This window comes from Uloborus diversus, chromosome 1, assembly GCF_026930045.1.
Source record: "Uloborus diversus isolate 005 chromosome 1, Udiv.v.3.1, whole genome shotgun sequence".
In the NCBI taxonomy this organism is placed as follows: Eukaryota; Metazoa; Arthropoda; class Arachnida; order Araneae; family Uloboridae; genus Uloborus; species Uloborus diversus.
In genome coordinates this window covers 227,343,351-227,371,349 of record NC_072731.1, presented here as the reverse complement: position 1 = coordinate 227,371,349, position 27,999 = coordinate 227,343,351, and the positions used below count along the sequence as shown (strand labels likewise).

Sequence of the window (27,999 nt, the reverse complement as noted above, 5' to 3'; positions counted from 1 at the left end):
GGACAAAGGGCTAGGCATAGGCGGATTTAGGACTAAGTTCCTGGGGGGAGGCAGGATCTTTTTTGAGCAACATTTTTAATTGCCCCCCCCCCCCCCCCCATGTTTTGGTTTGTTTTCCTGTGATGAATAAGGCCATGCTTTACCTTTTTTTGTGTGTGTCGTTTTCATTAATGTGTGTTTTCATGCTGTCCTTTTTGAATTGACCTTAAGAGGGGTGACTGGTATCAAGAGTGACGCAGGGCTCTCTTTTAAGTTGGATATAGAATATCTCCAATTTTAGGGGGTCCGGGGGTTCTTCCCCGGAGGATATTTTGTAAAATGGATATAAAAATCTGCATTTTGAAGCCTTATAAGAGTAAATTGGATAGACGAAAATCTCAGGAAAATATAGACAATTTTTTTAAAAAAAGTTTTATGATTTAAATGTGCTTTGTGATGTAAGTTAATACTTTAAAAGAAATGGTGTACATATTTAGAAAATAAGTAACATGAGAGTAACATACTACTTATTTGAACAATTCATAATTCGTACACTTGATAAGAAATAAAATTGAAGCACACTTTGCTTAGGAGTTTCAAAGACTTGTCAAACTATTTTCATGGTTTGGTTGTTTAGATTGAGTGTTTTGGCACAAGAGCCCTAGTAGGTTATACTGCGCCAATTCTTTTCAAGGATTTTAGAACATTTAATAATTTAAGGCAACTCATTTGCACTTTCCAGTCTCTGAAATTGAGTACTAGGTTATACAGTTGTACGGTCTTGTTCAAACTTCGTAAAAAAAAAAAACAGCTATTTTAAGTCTAAAAGAAAAAATAAACTATAAAATTCTCATTACAATAACCTTTTTTTAAATTATAAGCAGTGCAGAAAACGAAAAGGAATGGAGGTAGTGTATAATTTTTTTTCTGGGCTAAACAGATTAACAATATGCAGTAGAAGCAAGATAAAAGCAATCAATAGAAAAGAATTTCCAAAATACTGCATTCGGGATCAAATAAATAGCAAGATATGAAACATGTGAGTCAGAAAAATTTATTTCAAGCAATATGTTACAAACATAAGAACCATGATTTTTACTTTTTTGATGCAGCGAGGATGTAGCAAGGAGCTGAATTTGACATATTTTGGCATTCCTCCCCCTACCATTTGTTAGAAATTTTAAAATTTAAGGTTTGTACCCACATGTTTCCAAATATTCAAAGCTTTCAAGCTCTTGAAAATGAAATTAGTCTTTTCAAGCACTTTCCATTTTTTAAGGAGCGAATGATTCATTTTTTGCGAGTTACCGGCCCACTTCAAAGTAGTGACCCTAAGCTATAGCTTGTTTATCTTATGGGCAAATCTTTCCCTGTATATAATTCACTCTTTCCTGCAGATTTTTGTAAATTTTACGAAAATTCGTCAGTTTTTACAGTTAAAGGGTTTTTACAGTTTTACCAATCTGAACGTGTGAATTCAGAAGGTTCTTCAAAATCGTTCGTCTGTAACAACACAAAATATCTAGTTTTTGAAATCACGCAAATTGAAAATAAACATTCTGAAAAAAAAAGAAAACAAATTATAAAGAGTAGATCGTTCTGTTAGCGCAAATGGGGGAGGAGGGTTTCCTTTGTTTTAGGTTCTAATTTGTAAAAATAATCGTCAATTATTACAAGTGTTGCAGCTGAATGCATAGCTCGTTTAGCCTATAGTTCCATTTATATACTTGCCCAAATGATTTTCAGTCAAATGGTGAATTAAGACATATTTTCAGCACCCCAGTGACAGCTGTACTGTTTGTATTTAATGTTCTTTTTTATATTTTTATTTCTCCCATCAGAAAAGGACATTCGCGAACCTCTTCATTTTCATTGACTATTCAAAAAAAAAATTTTTTTTTTTTGTCTTAAGGTTTTGGAAGATGTAATGTTACTATATGAAGTCCTCCCAAAACTGTCGGGCATTGCAATCTATGCCCCCCCCCCCCATAAATCCACCCATGTCCTTCTGAACTATTCAACAAAGAATAAAATAATATTATTTAAAAAATTTTTTGGAAGATATGTTGTTACTACATAAAGTCCTCCCAAACTGGGGAGGCATTGCTCCCCTTTGCCCCCCCCCATAAATCCGCCCATGGCGGCTAGGAACTATTTCTTTTGCTTGGCCGCAGCTCATTTCTCCATAGTCAAGTAAGCTTGCAATCGAGTATAGAATGGATGGGAGGAGGTATTATGCAGTCAAGGTCAAAAGTCCCGAAGGATTGACCAATTAAACAGTTTTACGCTGTCGAAAGGGGCATAGCAAAAAGGAAGTCCCCTTTGCTTGAGTCAGAAGGGGTCCGATAAAAAGAAAAATTTATCTGACTGATTTTTCCAACACCACAAAGGATAGACAACTTCTCATTTAGGAATGGATTTTCTTGGTTATATGTTTGAATTTGGTTTCAAAAATAGTGTATGAATTAAGACTAGACCATCGTAGTCTTAATACACAAAACAAAACATAAAACAGATATTTTAGCTGTATACTGTAATGATCAAAAATTATAAACGTGCATCTGCTCTATGCATTAGTTTTTTTTATATAAATTGTTCGAAAAAAAATGCATAAAACTTTGCTGAAAGCACTTAACAAAATAAAAGCAAATGATTTTTATAGGTTTAGTTAATTTGAAAATTTGGAGCCCCCATTAAATTCGTGGCCCAAGCGCTCATGTGCCTTTGTACACTTAGGACGGGTCACTATGAAAAAAAGTCATATTTAACAAAATTTATGATATATGCTCGCATATATAGGTAAGTGATTAATATTTCTAATCATGATGTATATGACAGATCTACTGGAAAAAATAAGATACAATTTCGGGGCTTATGTCAAAGCGGGGCCTGTGGGACATAATTTGCCCTCTCTTTGTTTAGGGAAGAGTCACTGAGAAAATATTCATTCTACATGAAAAGTCTACTTTTTATTTATCTAAACCATGACATAAGGCACGTCTGGCGAAAAAGAAAACGAATTAAAATTTTGGGGCCTATGTCAAAGCGGGGCCTGGGTATCATAAACCCTCCATTGATCCCGAAGAGGTATTGATTGTATCCCTGAACAAATATTTGGTCTTTAAAAAAGTTATGATTTATTAAGCCAACTTGTTTAAGCATTCAAACCAAGATATGCGACAATATTGGTGAAAACCAAAAATTGAGATTTGGGGGCCTATGTCAAAGCGGGGCCTGGGGCGGACCGCCCCCTCCGCCCCCCCTTCGGTACGCCACTGTACAGGGGTGCAATGATTAGCGGGGTTATGATAACGTGATCGATTCGCGAGTATAGTTTTCACCAATCTCGCAAAGAGACCGTATAAAGTAGCTGGCGGATTGGTTTGCATTTTAATTCATGTATTAATGTAATTTCAAAAACGTGCTCCATAAACTTGCAACAATATCTAAGTTTAAATTAACAAACAATCGAGATTCAGTAATGAAATGTTTGGAATCAAGATGTATCATAAAATACTTAGCAAGAAGCTAAGGATCTTTGGAAACAGCGGTGCAACTTCCGGCTTCAATTTCTTAGTATAGCAGGGCCTCTCTATGTAATTTCTTTACTCTATGTGATTAAACATAAAACCCATTGTTACAAAAATTCGTTGCCTAACAACAGCAATATTAAAAGTAATCATAATGAAAATTTTGAATCAAGGCTTCTCTGGAGCAAACATGAGTTTAAAGTCATTTAAACATTTGGAAACTCTACTTTTCGCACCCTGAGGGTAGGAGAGCTTTAGTTCAGAGTTAAAGCTTACAGTAGAGAGCTTTTTTTTTTTCTTTTGTGTGTGTGTGTGTGTGTGTGTGTACTATTTAATTAAATGAAGCATGCGCACGGTTTATTTAGTGATCTTTGTTTTTGTTAGTTCATATTTTGGAAATTCTTCAAAATTTTAATATACTTAAATTCGTGCTTTCGCTTCTAAATGAATATTCGCTGGTTCTTTACACTTATTGCTATTTTACTTTTATGGGTAAGGAAGAAGCTCGATTTTTAATCACGTCAAAGCGGTGTGTTTTGAGTTCTTTCAGTTAAAACAGAAAACGAAAGAAAAGAGCGATTGTTTCTTACAATTATTACTGACCCAGGCAACGCCGGGTACATTTGCTAGTTATCACATATTGTATCATAACTCACCATTATGTAGAAAAAACTTCTAAAGAATTTGTTATTCATAAGATTTTATTTGAAAACTCTTTGCTTCTGTCATGAGCTTCATTTTCCACGTTTCTGTTACATTACAAACTGTTTCAATCTCTTGAAAAATCTCACTTTTCCCAATCTGTAAAATCATTAAGTATAAGTGAAAACAAAATGTAAATACAAGATATATCTACTTTGGTGCAAGAACGATTAATGTCAGATTTTGATCAAATTTAGTTTATGATAAAAATGTCCACAAAATAGTAATTTTTTTAGTGCAAAAAAAAAAAAAAAAAAAAAAAAAAAAAAAAAAAAAAAAAACAATGTGATGCAGTGCCATTTTTTGAGTTATAGTAACCATATTTACCTAAATCCTACAATCTTAGTTTTTTCAGCAATCAGTATTTTTATTTAAAACAATAACAACCAATGGTCACTTGTAATTCAAGCACAACTAAAATAATTTAAAATTATTTGTACGTTCCTAAAGTAGCGTGAGACAATTTCTTGTTGCTGGATTTAGGCATAAAAGTAAGGTAGAACCAGAAAAAAAAATAAAAAAATAAAAATAAAAAATAAATAAAAATCCTTACGACCGTTTTTCTTAAAATTGATATATTTGACATTTGTTGCTCTTCCAAGATACAAATACATGGGCACAGATAGAATTAAATTTACCTGAACAAATCCAATGGATTCAAATAATTTCAAACTTCTTTCATTGTTTGCTTTGATTTTGGCTATGAATTTATCAACATTTAGAACATCAACCCCTAGAAAAATCACATCACAAGATAATACTCAGATAAGCATTTAAGAATCTATAACAAATTAAAAAATTGTAACGTAAATAGATTACACAATCTTTCTATCAAACAGCATTTTTTAGAAGGAAAATTCTTTTTCCTTTTTAAATTAAGAAGGAAAATTTTCTATGGAGGCTCATAGACATGAAATCACATATATAGTATGGAAAAGCTGAGCTATTTTGCTTATAAATTAGAATTGATAATACATGTGCCCAAATTTTGGATTATCTTTTTTAATCCCAGTCGAAAGTATAGTATGTGTAGTGTACCAAACAAGACCATGACTCATTCTGTACACCATTTACTTACTGCTATACCCCATGTGTCTGTTTCTATAATTTTCCAAATGATAAAACAAATAATTGCAAAGGAAACATTACTGTATTTCTAGAGCCAAAGTAGCAACTTTGGAACAAGTTGATGTCTTAATTGATTAATCGTTTAATACATTTTGTTCGCATCATGATTTTTGTGTAAAGTTCATTTGATTACCATTGGAAAAGGAAATATTAAATAACTCTTTATGCAGGTAACTTCTTAAAACTTCATATGCTTATTAAGCACTAGCAGTACCCGCACAGCGATGCCCGTGCTAAAAATTTAATGGAAGTCCGTTGAATAAAAAAAATTGACGCCCCCTCCCCCTCTGATGTGAAATGACCGTTTTTCTTTGTATAAAATGTGTACACACCTTTTCAAAAAAAAAACTATTTAAGTTTCTTTGGAAATTAAAAACTTTTCGTCAAATCATTAAATTCGATTTACAGTTGCTCTATTTAGCGAGTGAAGCGTTTTTTACTGCAATTTAAAATATTTCGCCAACTAAACAAAAAAAAAATCAAATACTATATTTCAAATATAAAAATAATTCCGCAGCTCTATTGTTTATCGGCAAACTTGCCCAGCAACCACGCTATCATAATCCATCCGTCTAACGATGATCCAAATCAATCTGTAAAAGGGTAGCGTCAGAGATAGTGCGAATGTTTCTAAAAACTTTAAATCATCAACGAACAATAGATAGTCACAATTTGAAAAATATTACAAATATCATTTATGAATAAAATAAAAACCAAGGGACCTAAATTATCCCACAGTAAATTATGCAGATGTTATGTAAATTGGTTTCAAATCATCTTTTGTTTTGGTGAGTCCTCACAAACACCCTTCACCAACTACAGTACTGGTTATAAGGTATGTATCTGCGAATGCAATAAATCGTGTACTTTTTCAGAAATTATGCACAAAAAAATATTGAGCTGCTGCAAAAGAAAACTTACCATATCGCATCATAAGGAGTAATGCTTCTCTACCTTTACCTTTACATCGATGAACAGGATCTATAAAAATACTAAAGTTCTTCAGAGATAGAAAAGAAAACAAGAATCAAATAAAATAAGTAAACAAACAAACAAAAAAGCTTTTTTTTTTCAGGGTTTTGAAAATGAAAGTTAATTTTTGTTTCAGTCATTCCTTTTAGTCATTTTTTTCTATGCACTCAGCAAACAGTCAATTGCTCTGAACTAATTTTGAAAAATTGTACCCTTAATACTTAATTCTTAAATGAGGTCTAAATATATACAGTTGAATCATCTTCTTACCAGCTATCATTATTTCAATTTCTGCTGTTTTGGGTTCTTCTTCAACATTAAAAAATAAATTAACATCCCCAATCATGGAATCTACATAAGAAAGAAAGCAAAGTACAGTAGCAATTTTCTGTAAATAAACAGTCTCATTTAAGTTTCAAAAGCTATAAGTCATGTTATAGTCATAACTATTTTTTGTAAAAAGTTTTTACAGATATCATTTTAAATTTTCAAACCCCATAAAGTAGTGGGTGTTAGAGAGAATAAAGACTATCCATAAAGGTGTCAACTTATTTTCTTTCTAATGGGGCTGAGTTAGGCACCCAGTGGCAACATGGAGGTCATGATCCCTAAACCATCGACCATATTATCCGTTCACATTGTGTTCAAACACTTCATGAATAAAATTTAAACCATTTCAGTAATTTTTTAATTCTTTAATTATTTTTAAAAGTAAATAATTAAAACACTACTTCTTTTACTGTGTATAAAATTAATAAATAAAGTTTATGTCCAATTAGGTGCAATATTCCTAGCCGATTTGGTGTTTTTTATTGACACCGAAGCAGTTTCAGAAATGTTTCGCACCCGAAACGGTAGTTTTATTTGGAGGACGGGGGGGGGGGGGGGGTCAAAAATACATTCAAAGAAAAAAGTTCCTCCTAGATAACAGGACACCACTCAATATTTTTAGACCTGTGGATAGTAATATCAAAGAATATAGATATGGTAATATACTGGAAGAAGTTTAGCTTCCTATTTCAAATGAAAGAGGGTGCTCAACCCCCCCCCCCCTCCCTGAAGCATATCAGTGCAAGAACTTGAAACATTCATAATGTTTTTCTACATAAAAGGGAGCGTTAGCCGCTAGTTTCTGCAATGCAACTGAGACGGCGCTAGTTGGTTTAAGAGTTTTTAAAACTTTTTTTAAATACTTCATTATTTATAATTAAAGTCTCTATATCGTTTCAATTGACTGTATTTATTACGAATATGTTTGAGTTTATTTTAAATAATTTTTGCAAATATATTATATTATGTAGGGAACTAAGCAGATTTCTTCTCTGATGGTCAAAATGACCTCCGTCGTATTTCTAGGTACACGAAGACTGCCGTAATCCTAGTGTTAAGAGCAAGGGCACCCCCTAAATATCGCAAAGATCCCACCCTAAAGCAAGAGCCCCCTAAAAAGTGAAAAATACCCCTCAAAACACCTCCCCTCCTAAAAATTTCAATGGCACAGTCTGCACCATGAACCCCCTAGGTGGGCAAACCTGAGTTTCCACCAGATGGAAGCATCTGGGTTCTCTTTGATGTGAAACTACCCTAGGGTTTTAATTTTGCCGAGGGTATTTTCAAAGCCAAATGAATGAGAGTGTCAATAAAATCAAACAAATGTTTATTTACATGAAATATACTGCCAGCTCAGTCATTTCCAGCCGAGGACTGCAGTTTCGTGCTTATTAGCACTCATCAGCTCGGCGTAGGAGTGACTGAGCTGGAGGTAGAAAACCTCTTAAGGAAGCCAAGAGTGTCAAACAAACTGGTAGCTAATATAGAATTAGCGCTGACCAGACAAATGACCAAAGCAATGGTTCGGTTCGACTCGAAGATTGAAGGTAAGGCAGGTATACGCAGTAAGTTACTGTCCTATAGCCAGGGCTAAGGCAGAAATACATGAAATAAAATGCCAGCTCAGTCAATTCCAGCAGAGGACTGCAGTTTCGTGCTTATTAGCACTCATCAGCTCGGCATAGGAGTGACTGAGCTGGAGGTAGAAAACCTCTTAAGGAAGCCAAGAGTGTCAAACAAACTGGTAGCTAATATAGAATTAGCGCTGACCAGACAAATGACCGAAGCAATGGTTCGGTTCGACTCGAAGATTGAAGGTAAGGCAGGTATATGCAGTAAGTTACTGTCCTATAGCCAGGGCTAAGGCAGAAATACATGAAATAAAATGCCAGCTCAGTCAATTCCAGCAGAGGACTGCAGTTTCGTGCTTATTGGCACTCATCAGCTCGGCATAGGAGTGACTGAGCTGGAGGTAGAAAACCTCTTAAGGAAGCCAAGAGTGTCAAACAAACTGGTAGCTAATATAGAATTATCGCTGACCAGACAAATGACCGAAGCAATGGTTCGGTTCGACTCGAAGATTGAAGGTAAGGCAGGTATATGCAGTAAGTTACTGTCCTATAGCCAGGGCTAAGGCAGAAATACATGAAATAAAATGCCAGCTCAGTCAATTCCAGCAGAGGACTGCAGTTTCGTTCTTATTAGCATTCATCAATGATCAGATGAGGCCCTATAGCCCTGGCTATAGAGTGGTAACTTTCTGAATAAACGTTTATTTGCTTTAATTTATATCGTTTCACTAGAAAAACATAAAAATATATGAATTTTAAAATGAACACATTACTTGTTTAAAAAAAAGTATAAACATTCATACCTATTTCATCATCAGAATCATCAAAGATGTTTTTGTCGAGAACAATAAATGTGCACTCTATTGGAGGAAAAAACGACTCTAAATTGATATTCATTTGAATCAAGGGAGTAGGCAGGTATATTCAGTAATTTAGAGAAAAAACATACTATCTTCCTCTTCAAACCATGATTTTTGCATGGCATACTCCTCCTCAAGAGACAGTCGTTCGGAAGCTGTCAAATCCAGTAATTCCTTATCTTGCATCCAGAGATGATATCTATAAAAAAAAATGTCCCATTATATGAGATTTCATTCAATTAATTCAACAGTTCTTAGAAAACTCACTTTCTGCATGTTTAATTTTCCCATAAAATTCATAGTTAACAGTTTATAGTTTTAGTTTCTCTTAAAATTCATAAGGCATATAAAATTTTGAGTTAACATAATGTTTGGTTTCTATCAGTCAAGTAATCCTGGATAAAAAGACTCACAGATACAAGAATAAGTGAAGGAAATCAAAAAGTGGAGGAACACTTGTGATAAAATGATAAAAAAGAGGAGGATACTTGGGGGAAAAATGAAGTAATAAGATGCCATCTCCTATACTACAACACTGCACGTTAATACATTGCAGAATGGAAACCAACTATATTGCATACCATTTTTAAATACCAATACCCCCCCCCCCCCAAACAAAAAACATATTTTATTATATGGTAAAAATCAGAGTTTCATTTGGTAAATTAAACATTTCCCTCCTCCCAAAAATTTAAGATTGGGACACCCTTGACCCTGGTAAGGGTAAGTAAATAAACCTTTCAGAAAAGTACAGATACTCATAAAAAGTAATGATGTTCCGGATATCCGAGGGAAAATAAAGATCTGTATCCATATCCGTTACTGTTTTGATGGATCTTAAATGGATCTTTTCTATTCTAAAAATTCTTAAATATTTGAATAAAATACTTTTAAACTCCGTTTGAATTATGTTTTATTCCCTATTTAAATTTTCGGTGTCATTTTAGAAGCCAATTTGTACCCCCCCCCCCCCCCCCGCCGCAAAAACGAAAGGGTAATAAGTTTCAAAAGTGTGTATCTGTGTGTCTATTTTAGGCATCGTAGCTCCTAAGCAAATGAAACGATTTTGATAGTTATTTTTTCGTTGAAAAGATCACTTTATCAAAAATGTCATTAGCTTGGCCTAGCTTTTGTATAACTTTAATTACTGGAGACATCAATTAAAAACCGACTTAACATTTTTCACAATTATGGTAGTAAAAACTCACCCATACGTTAAAAATATTGGGTCTAATTGTAAGAACGAAGTTTTCTGCGTTTGATATTTGTTTGGAACTTCCAAGTTATGTACAGTAGGAGCTATAATCTTGTTAAGTAAATTCTAAATGCAATTCTAAGCCATTATACGCGTGATTCCTAGCAATTTCATAGTCGGAAGATAAGTAGAAAAAGTTGTCAAAAAGAAACTGTCAGTTCATATTTATTAACAATGTGTGTTCTGACCCGCAAAATTCATCTTAATATGAGGTCGGCCCTCTGGGACGTTTTTTTTAAATTTTAATTTAATATTAGTTTTGTTGTTTATTTGGGGTTTCTGTGATTCTTCATTTTGGTTTTCTTGGCATCCTTCAAAAAAAGTGAGACTAAATTCTCTATTTACTGTTGTTTGTAAAGGTGTTCCCGGCTCTGTTATTTCATCGGTTGGAGTAAGTTGGGTGGAATGGGTCAAAGCTGCATTTATGCTGAAATAAAATTAAAAAATATTTCTAGCCTGTCCAGAAACAGCTTTACTCTTGCTCCTGTATCCTACATCTACCGAGCAAGCTAGAAATAATTTTTCACGTACTATTTATGCATCAATGCAGCACTGTCCCATTCCTTCCAACTCTCCCTCAATTTTAACAGAGATTTCTTTAAAGAGGCAATCATTGTCTTTATTATATTTTCGCCGTAGACAACATTTTTTGAAGAAACAGTGCCATCATTCAGACGTAAATTCCTCCTGTTACAAATTTTACACTTGGATAGTTGAATTGGGTAAAAAAAAACTTTGAGGTCCGTATCGGTATCCGCGGATCTTGACACTAATGATCTGGATTCGGATCTACTTTTTTAACGATCCGGCACATCACTAATAAAAAGTAGTCACAAACGTAAAGTAAAAAGCATAGTGCAAAATATGATGGTCATTATCTTGTTGCATACAGGAAATTTTTTAACTGAGGAAATAAAAATTTCTAAAGACAGGTTATATTCTTCCATGTATGAGCAGTGGCGTAGCTACATTGTTTGCCGCCCGGGGCGGTTCTTCAACTAGCCGCCCTTTCATTGTGAAATAGCTAATACATAAAACTGTCAAAATCAAGACAAATTTAATTAAAGAAAAAAAAGACGTAATTAATTTCTACATATACTTTCAAAAAAAGGGGGGGATAAAAGCCCACAAATGATGAAAATTGCTAAAGTTAAAAATTGCAATTTTTAGCAATTTTTAGTGAAGTTAAGAAAAAGGGCGGTTTGGGTTTGTTTTCCATTTTTTTCAAAGTTCTTTGTTGATGTTAGGGAATCAGTGGGCACCGAAAGAGAAATTTCCGAAATTAAAGTTTTAAAACGCAGCTTAAGCTACTTTGAGGAAGTTAAGGAAATAGAGAATGATCGGAGACAATTCGAAAATTTTAAGCTCTGAAATATGCAATTTTAGGCTATCTTTGGTAATCTAGTTGCAAGAGTATTCTAACGCATTTGTAGTCGTTAGGGAAGAGAGGGGCGCTGAGGTATCTTACCCAAATATTTTAAAAATTGAAATCAACTTTAAGGACATCTTTGATAGTTTGGTGGGATGGGGATGGTTTGGATTCTTTCTTTGGAAATTTTTCGGTACCGAAGTCTCAAAAATGCAATTTTAGGCTATCTTTGTTGACTTTTGACCCTAACGCCTAACGGCACCAAAAATGTTGTGAAACCAGGTGTCTTTCTCCTGGAAAATTTCCGCAATTGACGTCCGACTTAAGGTTTTGTTTGATAGGAAGAAGACGGGGCAGAAGGAGGTTTCCCTCCCTAAATGTTTCTTAAAGCTGAAGTTCACTTTAGGTTATCTTTTGGAGGGAAGGGCTTGCGAGCTCTCCCACCCACGCAAATTCCTAAGAACGAAATTTTGGGAGACGTTAGGAAAAGAGGTGAGGAGTTCGGCATTCCTATCTTGGGAATTTTTTTTAATTGAAGTTTTCAAAATGCAGTTTTAATTTTTAGAGGCATTACCGTGAGAGTGGGGAGCGCGATTAAGGTATCTCTCTTGGAAAATTTCTGACATTGAAGTCCTAAAAACGTATTTTAGACTATCACATTATAAGATCAAGGATACTCAGGGTTCAAATGCTGTTTTCTCAAAATGATACTAAAGTATCGATGTTTTAAAAGCGTAATTTTAGGCTATATGTTGAGACTTTAGAACAGAGAGTAGGAGTTTTCTCGGGGAAAGTTTTCAGAATTAAAGGTCTAAATATACTTTTTGGCTGTATTTGCTAATGTTAGAGAAAATGCAGCGTTAGGGACCCTGCCCAGAAATCTTTCATTTTTGAGGTATAAAAATGTATTTCTAAGCTATCTTTCGCAGGGTTGGCAAGTTTCTGCCGAGGCGGTTAAAACCACTGGTAGAAACCGGTTAAAACCGACATGGCAAATACCACTTTCTGCCACATTTGAGGCAGAAACTGGCAAATTTTCACAAAATGACAAAAAAATAATTATTGACACAGAAAATGCATGTAAAAAATAATTGTTAACCAAAGTACAATTTAATTGCAATATTATCGCAATTCAAAATCAAATGTTACATTGTTTGGACCCTGCAGTAGCCTCTTAGAAAAGGTGATTCCTAAAATCTGAACAGTTTCTTAATTTAATATGTACGAATTGGAATATTCTTGCAACAGAATAGCTACAGGCAATCAAGGAACAAGCAATGTTCGTGAAACTTTCATTTGTTGTAGGAACATTTTTTAAAAAGTGGTAAATTTGGAAAAATAAGTTTCGAGGAATAGGGCCAATTCGGTTTGCGAAGCTGTGACATTAGGTACAAAATCTATGTTAATATTGGCAAGTAAAATTCTGGCACTTTTTTCTTGAAGCACCATGATAATTTCAATCATAAGCAATTTAAATGAAGCATATATGCGAGCAAATTACAATCTGCAATGCCTGTTTAATTCTGTATGTCACTCCTCTTTCCTAAGCACCCATTGATTTTTCGTCCTTTGTTAGATTAATCCAAATATTACAGACATCTGCAATTGAAAAGTTCCCTTTCCGAACTAAATCAAGGGCACTAGCATAGAATTTTATTTTTTAAAATGATTGAATAAAATTAAATTTTTTAGTTTACTGAAACGAATATCATTTAGTAATTACTTGAGTTATTAAAGATGCTCTTAAGTTTTAGCCAGTTTCTGTCGGTTTTTACCGGTTATAACCAGTTTCTGCCACTGGCAAGGCAAAAACTAGTTTCTGCCAGCAGAAAGCCAGCCCTGATCTTTGGTGATATACCAAAAGCTAGATACCAAAGGCTGAATGATTTTAAAAGAAGAAAACATGCTTAGTTAAAAACCGATGAACAAGAAGGAGTCTTCAAAAAGTTTTAAAAAGAGATACATAATTTTCAAATGGGCAGTTTTCAAAAGCAGAATCTTTGGCTTTTCGGAATGTAATCCAGTAACAATTTACACGCGAAATGCCAACGAGCATACTAAGACAAAAACATAAAGTATCTGCACACACAACTCAAACCTATCTGCAAGTATTTAAAAAATATATACAGTGGGCTGGTAAAATTTTCAGTAATGCAATGCTTATTGTGCTTTCAATCATGTATCCATGAAAGCAAGAGATTAGTCTCATTAATTTATCTAGAGATTTTCAAGATAGCCATTGTTTAATATTGATATTAATAAAAAAAAAATTTTGAGCGATATTTCCTGCAATTGTATCTGCACGAGGCGTGTGCATGTGCATCTACATTATCTAGCTATGCCGTTGACAATGAGGAATGGTAAGAAATGTTAAGTGAGTGTATGTAATAACACAGAGGATATTATTTAAGTTGTTGATTTATAGATGGAAATAATGCTCAGTTTGCCGAATGATAAAATACGAGCATGTCATTCATTCATAACACCTAACCGGAAGTAACATAAAGAACATTAAAAACAATTTTGCAATTTTGTTTCCAAATTTTCCAAATAAGGAATTTTTGGGAGGTCACAGTGACCTCCCATGGGGGCAGCCCTGAATATAAAGCATTTTTTCATGAGCTTACAGTTTGAATTTCATTGGAACACTTTTTTTTCGTTTTGTTTTGTTTAATCACGGATATTTCTTTTTTTTTTGTGTAGGGGGTGGGGCAGACTTCAGATCTGCCTAGGGGCAACGTGGAGCTAAATTCGGCTCTTTCCCTGGTAGGCAGATTCCAGAAGGCGTTCAATGGAACGTGTTTTTTTTTTAATGTCATAAAATGTTAGTAAAACTGTTCAAGAATATGTTACCAAAATTTGAGTGAAAAATTCCTATTAGTTCCGATGCTATGAGCACTTAAAGTGACTGTGGAGATTCAAAAACGTTCACAGCATTTTCTTTCTAACGCGTTTGTCTCGAAACAGCTTATTTTCATCTGGTGTGCATTCTAGCTCAAAGAGTTTTTGACCAATCGTTCTGAAAATTTGTGTGAATATTCTTTATTCAATTATACTTTATATGAACCTAACTCTTTGATGATATTATTTACAAAAAATATTTTTTAATGCAAGAAATATCAAAAAAAAAATGGTAGAAAAACAAAACAATATAAAGAAACCACGCAAAAACATGCAATTTTCAACGTTTTTGATCACAATTAGGTTCCTATTTTAGGAAAATCATTTGTTTCCGAGAAAGGAAAATTGTAATGATTACAGGCAAAAATTATGTCTTCGGCAATGCACACCAGCAACTAGCTCTAATGGCGACCGCCCATGGACAGTAGCTTCTAACTCCACTAATTATGATGGAAAGAACTTCAAAAAATTACAAGGAGTATTTCAAAAGATGAATAAAATATCCTCCAAGTTTAAAGAAATTCTGATTTTTTCTTTCCTCTTTAAAAAAAAAAAAAATCATGAAAAACACTAAAATTCTGGCCTCTTAAACTGGTTCCCCCCCCCCCCCTTAAGAGAGGATTTCCCTTTAGGGAACAAGGAATAGTCTGCTGGTGCCAAGTCTGGACTTGGAGTTGGGATGCCGTATTTCATCAGGTTGTCGGTTACATTGAAGCACCGATTGAGTCAGTTACTTTGGATGATGTGTACTGAAAAGTGTACTACCAGAAAGTAATGTTCCTAAGTAATTTTAAAAACACTGGATAGTTGTGTTAGTCTATTGGAGGCATTTTAAATTTTTCTTTTCAAACTTTACACCTTCATGCCTTTTTGGAAGTTAAATATGAAAAAAAGGAAAGCATAAGGTACAAATCACACTTCAAAAAGAATACTAGTACAACTCAAAAAGTCATAATTCCGAACATATAGGAAGCCTCCTACAAATGAAAGGGAATTTTGTTATTTAGAAATATTACAAATGTGACAGAACCGAAGCGTCCAGAACTATCCGCAAAATAATTAAATTACAATTTGTTTATTTCACAAAATTAATTCTTATTTTCAATCTCAAAACTGTTTTTTGAGTTGTCCTACAGTGTTGGGCACTATAGCTCTTCAATGCGACAATACATAAGTTTAAAAGCCACTGATCAAACTTACTTTGGAACATGATGTTCTCGGTATGGAATTAAAACAATTTTGCTGCCAATTATCTTTGTACACGAATTTATTTTCATATTTCAAGACGTTGACACCGACTAAAACATTGAAAAATTAGCATCGTCTGTATCAAAACCGGATACAGACGGTAAACAGTGATTTTCGGTTACAGTTACTATTAGGACCATGAGTTTTACGTTGATGGGAGAGCGTCATTATTACGGTTTTTTACAATTTTGAAGGACAAAGATTAGTTTTTCGACAAAAAAAAAAAAAAAAATCATTCCCTTTTTCCTTCTTCGTTAGATCTTGAAATGAGACCCAACATCCGGGCTACCAAATGCCTCCATTTCTTGGGGACAGTCTCCATAAAGACCACATTTTCTGAATTGGTCATTACCTTTTAAAACATATTTCGAAAACTTGACTTTTAACGTTATTATTGTTTTGTTTTTGAGCAATCACGAATTGCTTTCTCTTGAATGTTGAATGACCTCCGTCCTTTGATTTTATTTTTCTATGCTTATAATGCAGCCGCCCGTGTAGAGGGTAGTCTGCAGGGAAGGGAAAGAAGGGACACCTGCTCAGGCCCGAGATTTTAAAAATGAGATTTCTGCAATCACGAATTACTTGCGATAGGACCCAACTCACGGGGCCGCAAAAAGCCAAGACAGGTTTCTCTACCCTCCTTTTTTCTACCAAAAAAAAGTAGAAAAAATTAAAAGAATAGGGGAAAAGACGAAAAAAGGGGGAAAAAAGGAGAGGGGAGAAAAATCAAAACTGCTTACTAGAAAACAATGATTTCGTTGCAGGAAAGGGGGGGGGGGCAAAATTTATAGATCAGTTGCCCATCAAATTTGCACCTGTATACTCATCATAAAGATTAAATACCTTTATTCCCTTTTCTTATCAGTGATTAGTAATCTGGAAATTTTGTATTTATATGAAGCTTTGCTTTTTAATTTTTCTATGTTGATATTTGTCCTGAAAAAACTGAACCCAAACAACATCAACCTCGGTCAAGTGAGCTTAATGAAAACCATGGATTACTAAAAAAATAAGCTCATTAAAATAAGTATATATTTTATTCAAAAAATAACTGAATGTTAACTTTTTTTTTTCTGTATAAATATAAAGGATCTCCAATTGTATTTTCTCCACTGCTGCGAAAAGTTAAAATAAATAAAATAGTATCACATTGTACAGGAATGGACTGCAGCCAAATGGATCCAGGTTCAGGCCGTCTTTAGCAACAAATACAGATTTAACCTGGGCAAAGTAGAATGTAGACACTCATGTGCGCTTGTGGAGAGCCTTCTGTGAAAACCTGAACAATGCCTTTGCTTTTCAGTGCCAGAACCCATAGCTGGGGTAATGTTACGGCGCGCTATAATACAATTAGTTAAATAACAAACAACGCCAACTCTAGTAGTTCTGCCGCCCTAGGCGGTATTGACAAGTGCAACCACCTCCTGTTGAATAATAATAATATAAAATAAAAATATATTAATAAAAATAATTGTAAAGTGCTTAAAATTAAAGCGAGTTTCTAGTTAAATTCCAAACTGGGTTTTGTATATCCAAGCACTGGTACAAACTTTAAATTATTTATTTTTAACATTAAAGTTATGCAACGTATGGCACTGAAACAGATATTAAAATTCTTAAAAGAATTTTTAATCACGCAATTTGCCGCTTCTAAAATTAAATGAAATTTCTTGTTAAATTCCAAACTATGTTTTGCACATCCAAGCACTGGTACACACTCCTTATTATTATTATTATCTTAGCAATGAAGCAGTAAACTTTATCACCCTAAAGCAGATATTAATATCTTTAAAAAATATGTTTCAAGTTCGAAATTTGCCGCCCTAGGTGGCCGCCCACCCCAAGAGCCGGGTCTGCTAACTAACAAGTAACAAATTCAACAACAAAAGAATACCCAGCATTTGTTTAAATTTTTACGTTTCGAAATCAAATTAAATTTTTCAGAATCACGAATTGCAATAGGACCCTACTCATTGAGTTTCTTGTTTCTACAAATGGAATGGACATGGCCAAGAAATTTGCAGTCATCATATCTCGATCTCAGAGCCAGACAAGCAAAAGTCCAAAAATTACAATTTTCTGTTTATTAGTGCATTAAATGTAGAACACTTTTCCACATCTCAAGCCATGTGAACATAGTTTAAAAAAAAATCCTTTGTAATTTTTTACCAGTGTTACAAAAGCTCACGTCCCATCCTTTGGATCTGAAAGACTAAAATTATTCCTTTCTAGTCTGAAGTAGTGATTATTGAGGTACAGGTATTATGACTTGCTTTTTTAGAATAGGTAGTACAAGGCACATCCATAAAACAAGAAACGGTGATTAGGATGTGGCAATAAAAATAAAGAAGAATTCCCCCTCCTCCTTTTAACAGTAAAATCTGTTTAAGTTAAACCAGAGTTTACGCTACGGTTGAAAATTTCATAAAAATGCTAAAATACTATTCAAATTATGAAAATAAAGCAAGACATTTTTGCTTTTTTGCCCAAACAAGAAGAAAAGAGAAAATGATATAATGGTGCCATGACCATAGTGAACCATGGTAATAGTGAACTTAATCCTATTATAAATTTTAGCTATCGCGTTTAAACTACAACCATTTGAACAATACTTTGTCTTAATAAGTATTATTTTCCCAGAATAAATGCATTGTTGGTTAATGGCGTTTAAAAATCAAACTTGTGTTCTCTGCTAAGTACAATTCTAAATTTTTTATTTTAAAATGGCAAAAAATATTAGCTGCTGTCTGTTCTTTCTTTAAAGATTTCATATTCATGACTAAATATAGAGTTTTGCTTTCAACCGGAGATGAAACATGTAGAGGCAGTTAGATAGATATGTAAACATATTCATTAGTCATCGACATATTAGCTTTCTTCCGAATTTTTGCTGAATAGGTTTGGAAGTCAGCAATCCCCCCCCCCCCCCCAGTTATAAACCTTGAATGAACACAAGGGATTCGTAATAACGGTGATGAAAATTTGTCTTCGTAAAAAAATTAAAACGAGTTATTTTCTTCATCATAGGAAACTGAAAATTCAAAGTAACCTCCAATTTTGATTAAGTGAGGGCACTAAGGAATTTGTGATTGCTCAAAAAAAGGATAACTCCAAACCATTAGACAGACTAAATGGTTGGGAATATCCAATGGTAACTTGCATCACAACATTTTTGCGTAATTATTTACTGGAGACCCCCGTGGCAGAAATGCCACTACACGGCGACATAGTCGCGGTCAATAAAACACTATAGGAGACAGTTCAGTCTGTGCTAAAATAAATAAAGTTACCTGCAAAAAAAAATTGTTTGCAACTGTCGGAAATTTTTTCCCCTCAACAGTACGAAAACTTTGGCATTTTTGCAAGAACTATGGAGGTAGCAAGAACTACGGACTTGGGGAGGGAAAGGTTCAAGTTATGCCATGACGCATGCATTTGCAAGGAGGTTTAGAAAAGTAGGAACTAATAGCAGAGAAGCAAAAATGGTCATATTTTAGCTTCCATGCGATTTTTGTAATAGTAAGAATTTGGATGTTGTCAGTCTTAAAAATGGTGCAGGGGGGGGGGGGGGGCAATTTTTGTGGTACAATGATGGAAGTTTTTTTTTTAAGGTATTGGTCCAAAAAGAATTGTCGAAATTACACGTGAATTTTGCAGACATATTATGCAGTTCTAAAAGCTTGTCTCAAACAGCTCTAAAACTTTTTGTCACTGTGCTGGAGACATTTAATATTCCTTGTCCAGCAATAAGGTATCAGTAGAAGGGACTGTTTATAAGTTTTACATTCTGTGTTTAGTGATATTTGTAACAGTAAGTTAAAAAAAAAAAAACCCTTACATATATGCAGGAGACAATCTATCTGAGATTCAACTTAACCTCTTGTTAATGAATTCTACAACAAAGCTAGAACATTACTCAAATTCAATGCAAATACTTTATCATTATTTGAAAAATAAATATTAATTATACAACCATATTTCCGTCCCGATCAAAATTTTATTTCATTAAACTATAGATATCAATCAGTACAGTTTGGGATAATTTTGGTTCCACTTCAAACGTAAGTCTTCTCTTATGTGTCTCTGATCTAATTTCTTCTCCTCATATTCAGGATCTCTTTCTAAATCCTCAATGTCGACTTTTAAACGAGGAGCAACAATAAGTTCACCAGACTGTTTTAAAAATGTTCCATAAAAATCTTCTTGAGCAGGAAAACCATCGGGGTACGTAATCGGTTTCACTCGTATCAGATGTTTAATCGACCACAGAAATTTATTATTTGAAGCAGTATTTTTCACAATGGCGTACTGTACTTTGTGATGATGAAGACCAAGCTGTATTATTGCTTCTTTTTCCCACATTGGCCTGTTTACTAGCGATGCAATGCGCCACACCATGAAAAGTTTTGATGGTTCAAACCCTTCTTCACTGCGCTTCCTGAATTCTTTCACTTGGTCAAAATAACGCTTAGCAATTTTTCGTTCCGATAACGAATACACCGTTTCCGACAGAGGTTTTTTACGAAGTTTGTTATAGGTTTCAATTGCTTCAAAATCTTTCTTGCTCTGTGCAGACATTTTTGCACAAGATATTATACAAGGCGTAATCGTCTTACGGTAAACGAAATTTATAATCATGCTTGATAATATTTTAATCTGTCCGAAAGAGAAACAACAGTTACTTGGTTTGAAGGTCCTAAAAATAATTGTAGTTAAATTTGTTTCAGGGGTAAAAATTTGTTAAAACATATTTTAAAAAGTTTACTTGTAACGGGTTAGTTAAAGCACCGGATGGTTGCTTTTGTTGTTGTTTAAACAGTTGCAGTTAACTAACTTCAGTTAATCAATACAGTCATACGGGACAATAATTTTTGCAATTTTTTTTTTAAAAAATTTAAATGTTCATTTTAATATGTATTAAAAAAATGCTTGAAGAATAAACATACTTTGGCAGTCAATAATACAGCAGAAGTGTGAACTATGATCATTTTCAAATGTTACAAAGCTCAGCTTTGCGCAAAAGGAAAGGAAAAAAATCTCGTGATAAAAGTGATCAATAGCAAAATGAATTATTTTATGTGTTTTTCTCAAAAAAAAAAAAAAAAAAAAAAATTAAGTTATTTTTAGAGATTATTCTGATTTGGCATTTGGCAGTGATCAAAATGAAATGGCAATGCCGAAAATCGTAAATGTCGATTATCGGATCAATTAGTTCTTATTTGCTGTTTTAAAGTAATTACTATGAATTGTATGATATTGTAGCTCGAGTCGTAACCTTCTTTTTCCAAAGAATTTCGGATTCCGCGTAAAGTTTTGTTCTGCTGTGCTGGACGTTTACGTAAGTGCATCACATCATCATATTCGATTGTGATCAGATTTGAAAGAACTGTACTTCAAGTAAAAGTTACTGGACTAATTTTCAGTTTTGATCGGAACTCGTTTCATGGACATTAAAAAAGATCAAAAGTTTTGAGCGTTTATTCTGCATTATAACGTTGTAGGATTGTTAATCTTGATAAATTATTTTTAAAGCTATCCTCTTACTGTTAGTACCTATTGAAAGATAGTCATGACGGATGAACTGCCATTAATAGCTCAAGTGAGCAATGTTTCTAATCTTGCTACTCTGGAACAAATGAAGAAATTATTTGGTTATCTTGGAAAGATAAAAGAAATTAGAATGTACCCTTCAGCAGCTGTTGTTCAACCTCAATTTAAGGTATGTTACATTAAGTACTCTGATTCATGGAGCGTCCGTGTAGCTTTGCATTTGACAAATACAGTATTCATCGATAGAGCTTTAGTTGTAGTTGCAATACCAGGAGAAAATATTCCTAGTGAAGATAACACAACTTTTGATCTTTTAAATCCCACGTCTGCTTTGCCAGGCCTATGTACGTCTGGGAAAGATGTGAGCAATGAAATTGCTGCTGTAAATGGAAATTTAGTGATAACATCCATTGATACAAACTTGGATATTTTGGGGCTGCCTCAATATCCTCCTCTGTCAGCTGATAATGACCCAAATACTATTGAGGAAATTCGTAGAACTGTGTATATAGAAAATATCAATGCACAAGTTACAGCAAATCAACTGCTTGACTTTATCAATGGAGTGGTTGGTGAGGTTAAATATTTGCGTATGGCTGGTCAAGATGCTAATCTTACTCAATCTGCTTTTGTAGAGTTTACAGATAGAGCTTCTATTGTAAAAGCATTGCAGTGTGATGGAATAACACTGAAAGGGAATAAACTTAAAATACAACATTCTAGTTCTGCTATTGTTAAACCACAAAAAGAATCTGATGCAGTTTCTGAAAAAGATACTGAAGAAGCAATGAAAAGATTAAAAGAAGCTGAAAGCTTAATTGCTCGTGTGGTGGAACCAGAAATTTCGGGATCAAAGAGTTCGTCACATTCCCGAAGACGTTCCACATCCCGCTCCCGTAGACGTTCTACATCACGTTCCCGGAGACATTCTTCATCTCGTTCTTCTAGAAGACGTTCTCGGTCAAAGTCCCCTGTTAAGAAAAGCAGACGCTCCCGTTCAAGAGATCGCCGTTCAAGATCAAAACGTCGTCGCTCAATATCTGCAAGCCCAAAATCTCGGTCAAGAAGCAAGCGATCTTTATCAAAAGGTAGACACTCACGATCACTTAGCAAAGTCCGAAGATCTACTTCACGAAGCAGAGCACGCCGTTCTCGATCAAGGAGCAAGTCCAGGAGAACTAAGAGACGATCACTTTCAAGAAGTAGGAGATCCAGTTCTAAAGGGAAAAGAAGTAAAAGAAGATCAGGTTCCAGAAGTCGACGCTCACGATCAAGGCACAGATCCCGATCGAGAAGCAAAGTGTTGACTAGTAAGAGGAGAGAGAGATCCCGTTCTGGTAGCAGATTGTCCCACTCCAAAAGGAGTGATCGATCTCGCTCTACAAGCCGAGTCTCTCGTTCTAAAAGATCAGTGAGATCAAGGTCGAGAAATCTATCTGCAACCAGAAGAAGTAAGAGATCATCATCCCGAGATCATCATTCTCCTTTGAAAAGAAGATTATCACGATCTCTAGAAAAAGAAGATAAAGAGCTGAAGTCAAAGAAAGATGTAAATAGATCTAGTACTAGATCTCGATCCAGAGAACGAGTCAAGATTTCACCATCAAGTAATGGTGCAAAAATATCTGAAGATAAACTATCTGAGGAGAAAGATGAAGTTAAAGATGAAAATGATATTTCTCTTTCTGAATCTGTTCCAAATATATTTACTACTTCTGAATCTGAAAAAATGGAAGTTGAAAATGTAATGAATGATGCAGAGTCGAGCCAAGCATCTAATATTGATGTTCTGTCTCCTAAGAATCAGGAGTCAAAAAATGGTATATTGGAACAAGGTGATGAAAGTTCTCATACATTGGACGAAGTCCACGAACAAGAAGCTGTTCAAGACGTTCAAGAATCTAAGAGAAAGGATGTTGATAAAAAGAGTAGATCACGATCACGCAGCAAAAGTAAATCCAGTCGTTCTGATCGCAGGTCAAAAAAAGCGCGATCTAGGTCTAGAGAACATAAGAGATCATATTCTCCTCGAAAATCGAGACGTAGATCCAGCAGATCACCTTCTAATAGATCCTCAAGTCCTGAGTATAGATCTCGAAGTCGTAAGCTTTCATCTCGTCGTCGTTCAAGAACCCCCCATAAGTCCAGTCGAAGATTATCAAAAAGATCAAGAAGTCGATCTTCTTCAAGACACAAGTCCCATTCAGAAAAAAGGAAATCGAGATTGAGTGGGAAGTCTCGATCTCGTAGTCCGGAAAAACGCTCGTTGTCCAGAAGCCCGAGGCGATCACTGACAAAAGGTGGTACTGATGCTGAAGTCAATTTGGATATTTTAAGTGATAAAAAAGAATCCAAAGTCGCTAGGAAATCTAGCTATGACAGTGACAACAAAAATTCTGATTCTGACTAACAGGGCAAAAGAATTACTCAAGTATCAATTACTTAAATTTTATGATGAAACAGCTTCGGTATTATCCCCATGTTGGTGACTTATGGCTGGAAAGGTTTTTTAATTTTTGAAAATTTATCACATTTGACAACGATCAAAACTAAAAAACAACCTAAACGCAGACTAGCAAGAGAAACTTAAGTAAAACTGGGACACAAGACAACAACACACTTGGCAAGTTATCAGTCTGAGTCAATAAAAGTCGCCAACCCAGGGATTACACTGAAGCTGTACAGCTATATAGAAATTTCTTTTTTTCTGGAAATTTGTAATGCATATGAGCTGTTTTATTTTATATTATTAATTTTTATAATTTTGTATAGAAGTACTTCTTGAATTTTTTTTTTTTTCTTTTCGAAATTGTTTCTAAAGTTGGGCTTTATATTTTCATGATGCAACTTATAGGCAGTTAAACTTCGGTTATGCAAACTCTTCAGGACCTCAGATAAGTTCATAAAATTGAGAAACACTGAAAGCAAACATTTTGTATTGAATGAAATGAATGTGTTAGAATAAATAAAATTAGAATAAGCAATGAAGATGCTTTTGTAGTTTGACTTTTTTTCTTCTCCTATCCATGCCTATCTCTATACGCAAGCAAGTAAAAATACAGTAAAATCTCGTTACCAATGAGCTGTCAGCTTCAACAAAATAAATTTTTAGTCCTGATTTAATTTGCATTACATTGTTTGAATTCTATTAAAATGAAATTCTCGTTGCAACGAGGAAAATTTGAAATCCCTTGAAGTTCATTGTAGCGAGAATTCGCTGTTGGGGTAATTTGGGTACAAAAATGACCTACTTTGAACTTTCTAGTACTGTAATAAATTTATTATACGTATTTTTTTTCTTGTTTCAGCTTAGCATTATGACTTTCCAGAATAATTTTCTACAAATTACATGTTAATAGACCTATTTGCATATCAATGGCAAAAATAAATTTCACTGTACCCAAATTACCTTGTGGATGGGGGAATTAGGGTTTACTAATTGTTAAAGAGCAAAGCATGGTTTTTATATCAATCTTAGTCAATGTTTTCAAAGTTAGGTTAAATGTAGGGAAAATAGAAAAATTGGGATAGCATGGATAATTTGATTTGATAACACACATTGAGGTCTTTAGCTATTCTCAGCGGAGAAGTTTTATACCTCCAATAATCCACAACGTTTTTCCAAATTTTATTCTCAGAACAATACAAATGAAAGATTTACAATACATGAGAATGGAAGAACACCCAGGGCGAGGTGGAAATCAAACCCCCACACCTCTTGCTTAGAAGACATAACATCACCGAGGCCCCACATACTAATTTTTTTAAGTATTAAGATGGATTCTGGACTGAAAATAGCACAATATAACTAGACGGGAAGCAGTTTTTAGTTGCAGAGCATTTAAGCAAATTTAAACAACTTTCCAATTAATTTTTAGCATATGTTAACCTTGGGTAGTGAGGATGGACATACATGCCTATGTCAGTTGTCCTATAGAATTATTATTTGTCCTTCTGCATGAAAACTAATTATGTTAAATGTTTTAATTCAGTGCCAAATTAAAGTAAACATATGTAATGTTTACATGCCTAAACTTGAAAAACATAGTGGCAAGTTAGGGAGTAGTTGGTTTGCATTGCGTTGATTTCTCCAAAAAGTTGAATTTATTTTTTATCAATTTCAAAAAGAGTGTTGGCAACATTTTTTCAAAATATATTCATAGGTAAGGATGATGTTTATAACTGAATTTTTGTTGGTGTATCAAATGAATAGTTTTCATTTAATTCAATAAAACATAACTTATACCCAAATTACTCCGACTACACAAATTACCCCAACGAACCCTATATTAAAATTTTTACTTAAACATTTCCACAACTTGATATTCTTGATTAGAGATGCACTGAATATTAGGTTAATAATTTTCAACTGTATTAATTTTATTTTATGTCAATTTAAAATAGAACATGTTAATCTATTTTGGGAAGTGGAAATGCATTTCTACTTAACATTGTAAATGTATCTCTCTACATTAAGTACATTATTAATTTAAAATAAATCATTCCAAAAGCAAAAACAAACCATGGGCAAAGTTGTTTTATGTTTATCTGCAATTCTGTATAAATGGATAATTTCTTCCCTAATATAAATCTGATAATCATGGTAACATGTTACATGGCATAGATAAAGGAATGTTGCATATGAATACAAACCCAGGTTGCTTAAAATATTAAATTACAATTTGTTCAAGTGATTTTCTGCTTTTTAACAGGGCCGGATTTGGAAGTGTGGAGGCCCCGGGGCAAGGAAGAAATGGAGGCCCCTAATCAGGGTTCGAAAAGATCATATTTTCGAAAATATCCGATACTTTGATATTATCCAAATATTTTGATATATATGTATATATCCGATATTTTCGACCCGTGAAAGTTAGGATATTTTGTAAAAGTTTTATTGTGGGGGCCCCTTGGTTGTGGAGGCCCCGGGGCAGTAGCCCCGCCTGCCCTCCCTTAAATCCGGCCCTGCTTTTAAATCTCTTCAGTTACTGATAATTTTATAAGTAAAATTGAGTAATTAAATTCAAACATTGCATAACACATATAGTTTTATTTTTTGTCTTTTAAGTATAAAGGGATATGTTATTAATTTACTTTGTTTGCAATGAGTAATTTTAATTAGGTTTTCATCAATATTTAATATTTCATTTGGTGTAAAACTTTAGAATTAAAATTTAATATCTGTGTAATAACAGACTTTAACTGTGACCATTTTGGACTCTATTGCTAGATGCGCAATGTCGTAGAATGGTCCATGTCGCTTCAGATATATATATGTTCTTTATAAATGTGTTGTGGCCACTTTTTATACCTGATAATTAAAGTACCGGGTGATCAAAAAGTCAGTATAAATTTGAAACATTAATAAATCACGGAATAATGTAGATAGAGAGGTAAAAATTGACACACATGCTTAGAATGACATGGGGTTTTATTAGAACCAAAACAAAAAATAGTTCAAAAAATGTCCGACAGATGGCGCATCATCTGATAAGAAAAGCAATAATTAGCATAAATTAAACAAAGCAAAGATAATCTTTACAGGAAATGCTCAATGTGCAACTGATTCTCTCTCATAACAGCCCCTTTTATACACGATTTTCATGCGCAGTCACTGACCTTTTGCTGTCCAGCACCATCTGTGGGACATTTTTTGAACTATTTTTTTGTTTTGATTCTAATAAAACCCCATGTCATTCTAATCATGTGTGTCAATTTTTACCTCTCTATCGACATTATTCCGTGATTTATTAATGTTTCAAATTTATACTGATGTTTTGATCACTCGGTATATAGCGTGCTAATGCAAAACATTGTCTATTGTTATTGCATCGCTACTCGCTCGTACCTCCAAACACAACAGCGAACTGTACAATATCCCTTTTTTAGCTGTGCATTTTATATAAAAAATTTAGTTAATGTAATTTATTAACTTTATACAATTACTAGAAAATTGCTTCTAAATTTGAACGGAGCAAATGCCTGTTTGGTGATATTTTGATAGTTGATATTTTAAACCTAACTCCAATAGATGGCGTTCATTGTTAACTACTTCGTTTCTTCATTCTCCCAAAATTAGTCTTACCAGTAAAACAGTTAAGTTAATGGATTAGTTCTGCCTCGTTAAAATAAAGCATTTCCTTGCATGTCAAACATTACCAAAAAATATCATCAAATTATGCTGTGAAGCAAGTTTCATTGTTGGCGATGTCAGTAGCCAAGCCCGGATTACCCAATAGGCCACCTAGGAGCACAAGCCGAAAAGGGTGCACATCACAGTGGAAAAAAAAACAAACATCTTGTTAGAAAAAAATGCAGTGCGCTGATACAGGGTGGCGACAGATCAGGGAAAAGTCAGGGAATTTTGAAAAAATAACAAAAAATCAGGGAAAATTCATTTTATGAAGAAAAAAAATTTTTTTTTGCTTTACAAAATTAAATACTCTAATTCTCTACGCATTTTCCGCCAATTATCTGTTCAAAAAAAGTAAAATTAATGAGGTGCGATTATATACTGCCGCATATTTGTGCATCTTTTTTCTTCAACGTCAAAGTATTGAATCTTACTTATTAACCACAGGATGAACTTCTTAAGATTGCTTCTGTG

The 27,999-nt window shown here is 34.0% G+C and overlaps 3 protein-coding genes across 4 annotated transcripts; 1 reads left to right on the top strand and 2 right to left on the bottom strand.

Annotated features, from left to right (window-relative positions):
* Nucleotides 1–4,175: 4,175 nt before the first annotated feature.
* On the bottom strand, nucleotides 4,176–15,937 carry LOC129225532 (N-acetyltransferase 9-like protein). 2 transcript variants are annotated; one of them, XM_054859972.1, is made up of 7 exons: nucleotides 15,798–15,937; nucleotides 9,162–9,271; nucleotides 9,016–9,072; nucleotides 6,582–6,662; nucleotides 6,261–6,320; nucleotides 4,850–4,944; nucleotides 4,176–4,310 (listed from the first exon to the last, which is right to left on the bottom strand). In XM_054859972.1, the coding sequence occupies exons 1-7, from the start codon at nucleotides 15,872–15,874 to the stop codon at nucleotides 4,197–4,199; spliced, it is 594 nt and encodes a 197-aa protein (XP_054715947.1). In that variant the 5' UTR covers nucleotides 15,875–15,937; the 3' UTR covers nucleotides 4,176–4,196. The 2 variants fall into 2 exon arrangements, with proteins under 2 accessions (XP_054715947.1, XP_054715955.1); XM_054859980.1 differs by lacking the exon at nucleotides 6,582–6,662.
* A 3,889-nt stretch (nucleotides 15,938–19,826) lies between these two features.
* Nucleotides 19,827–20,649, bottom strand: LOC129225524 (39S ribosomal protein L30, mitochondrial-like). Its single transcript, XM_054859959.1, has one exon. It carries the CDS (start codon nucleotides 20,481–20,483, stop codon nucleotides 19,869–19,871), a length of 615 nt encoding a protein of 204 aa, XP_054715934.1. The 5' UTR covers nucleotides 20,484–20,649; the 3' UTR covers nucleotides 19,827–19,868.
* Nucleotides 20,650–21,015: 366 nt separating this feature from the next.
* On the top strand, nucleotides 21,016–24,383 carry LOC129225515 (splicing regulatory glutamine/lysine-rich protein 1-like). Its single transcript, XM_054859947.1, has one exon. It carries the CDS (start codon nucleotides 21,415–21,417, stop codon nucleotides 23,803–23,805), a length of 2,391 nt encoding a protein of 796 aa, XP_054715922.1. The 5' UTR covers nucleotides 21,016–21,414; the 3' UTR covers nucleotides 23,806–24,383.
* Nucleotides 24,384–27,999: the final 3,616 nt, after the last annotated feature.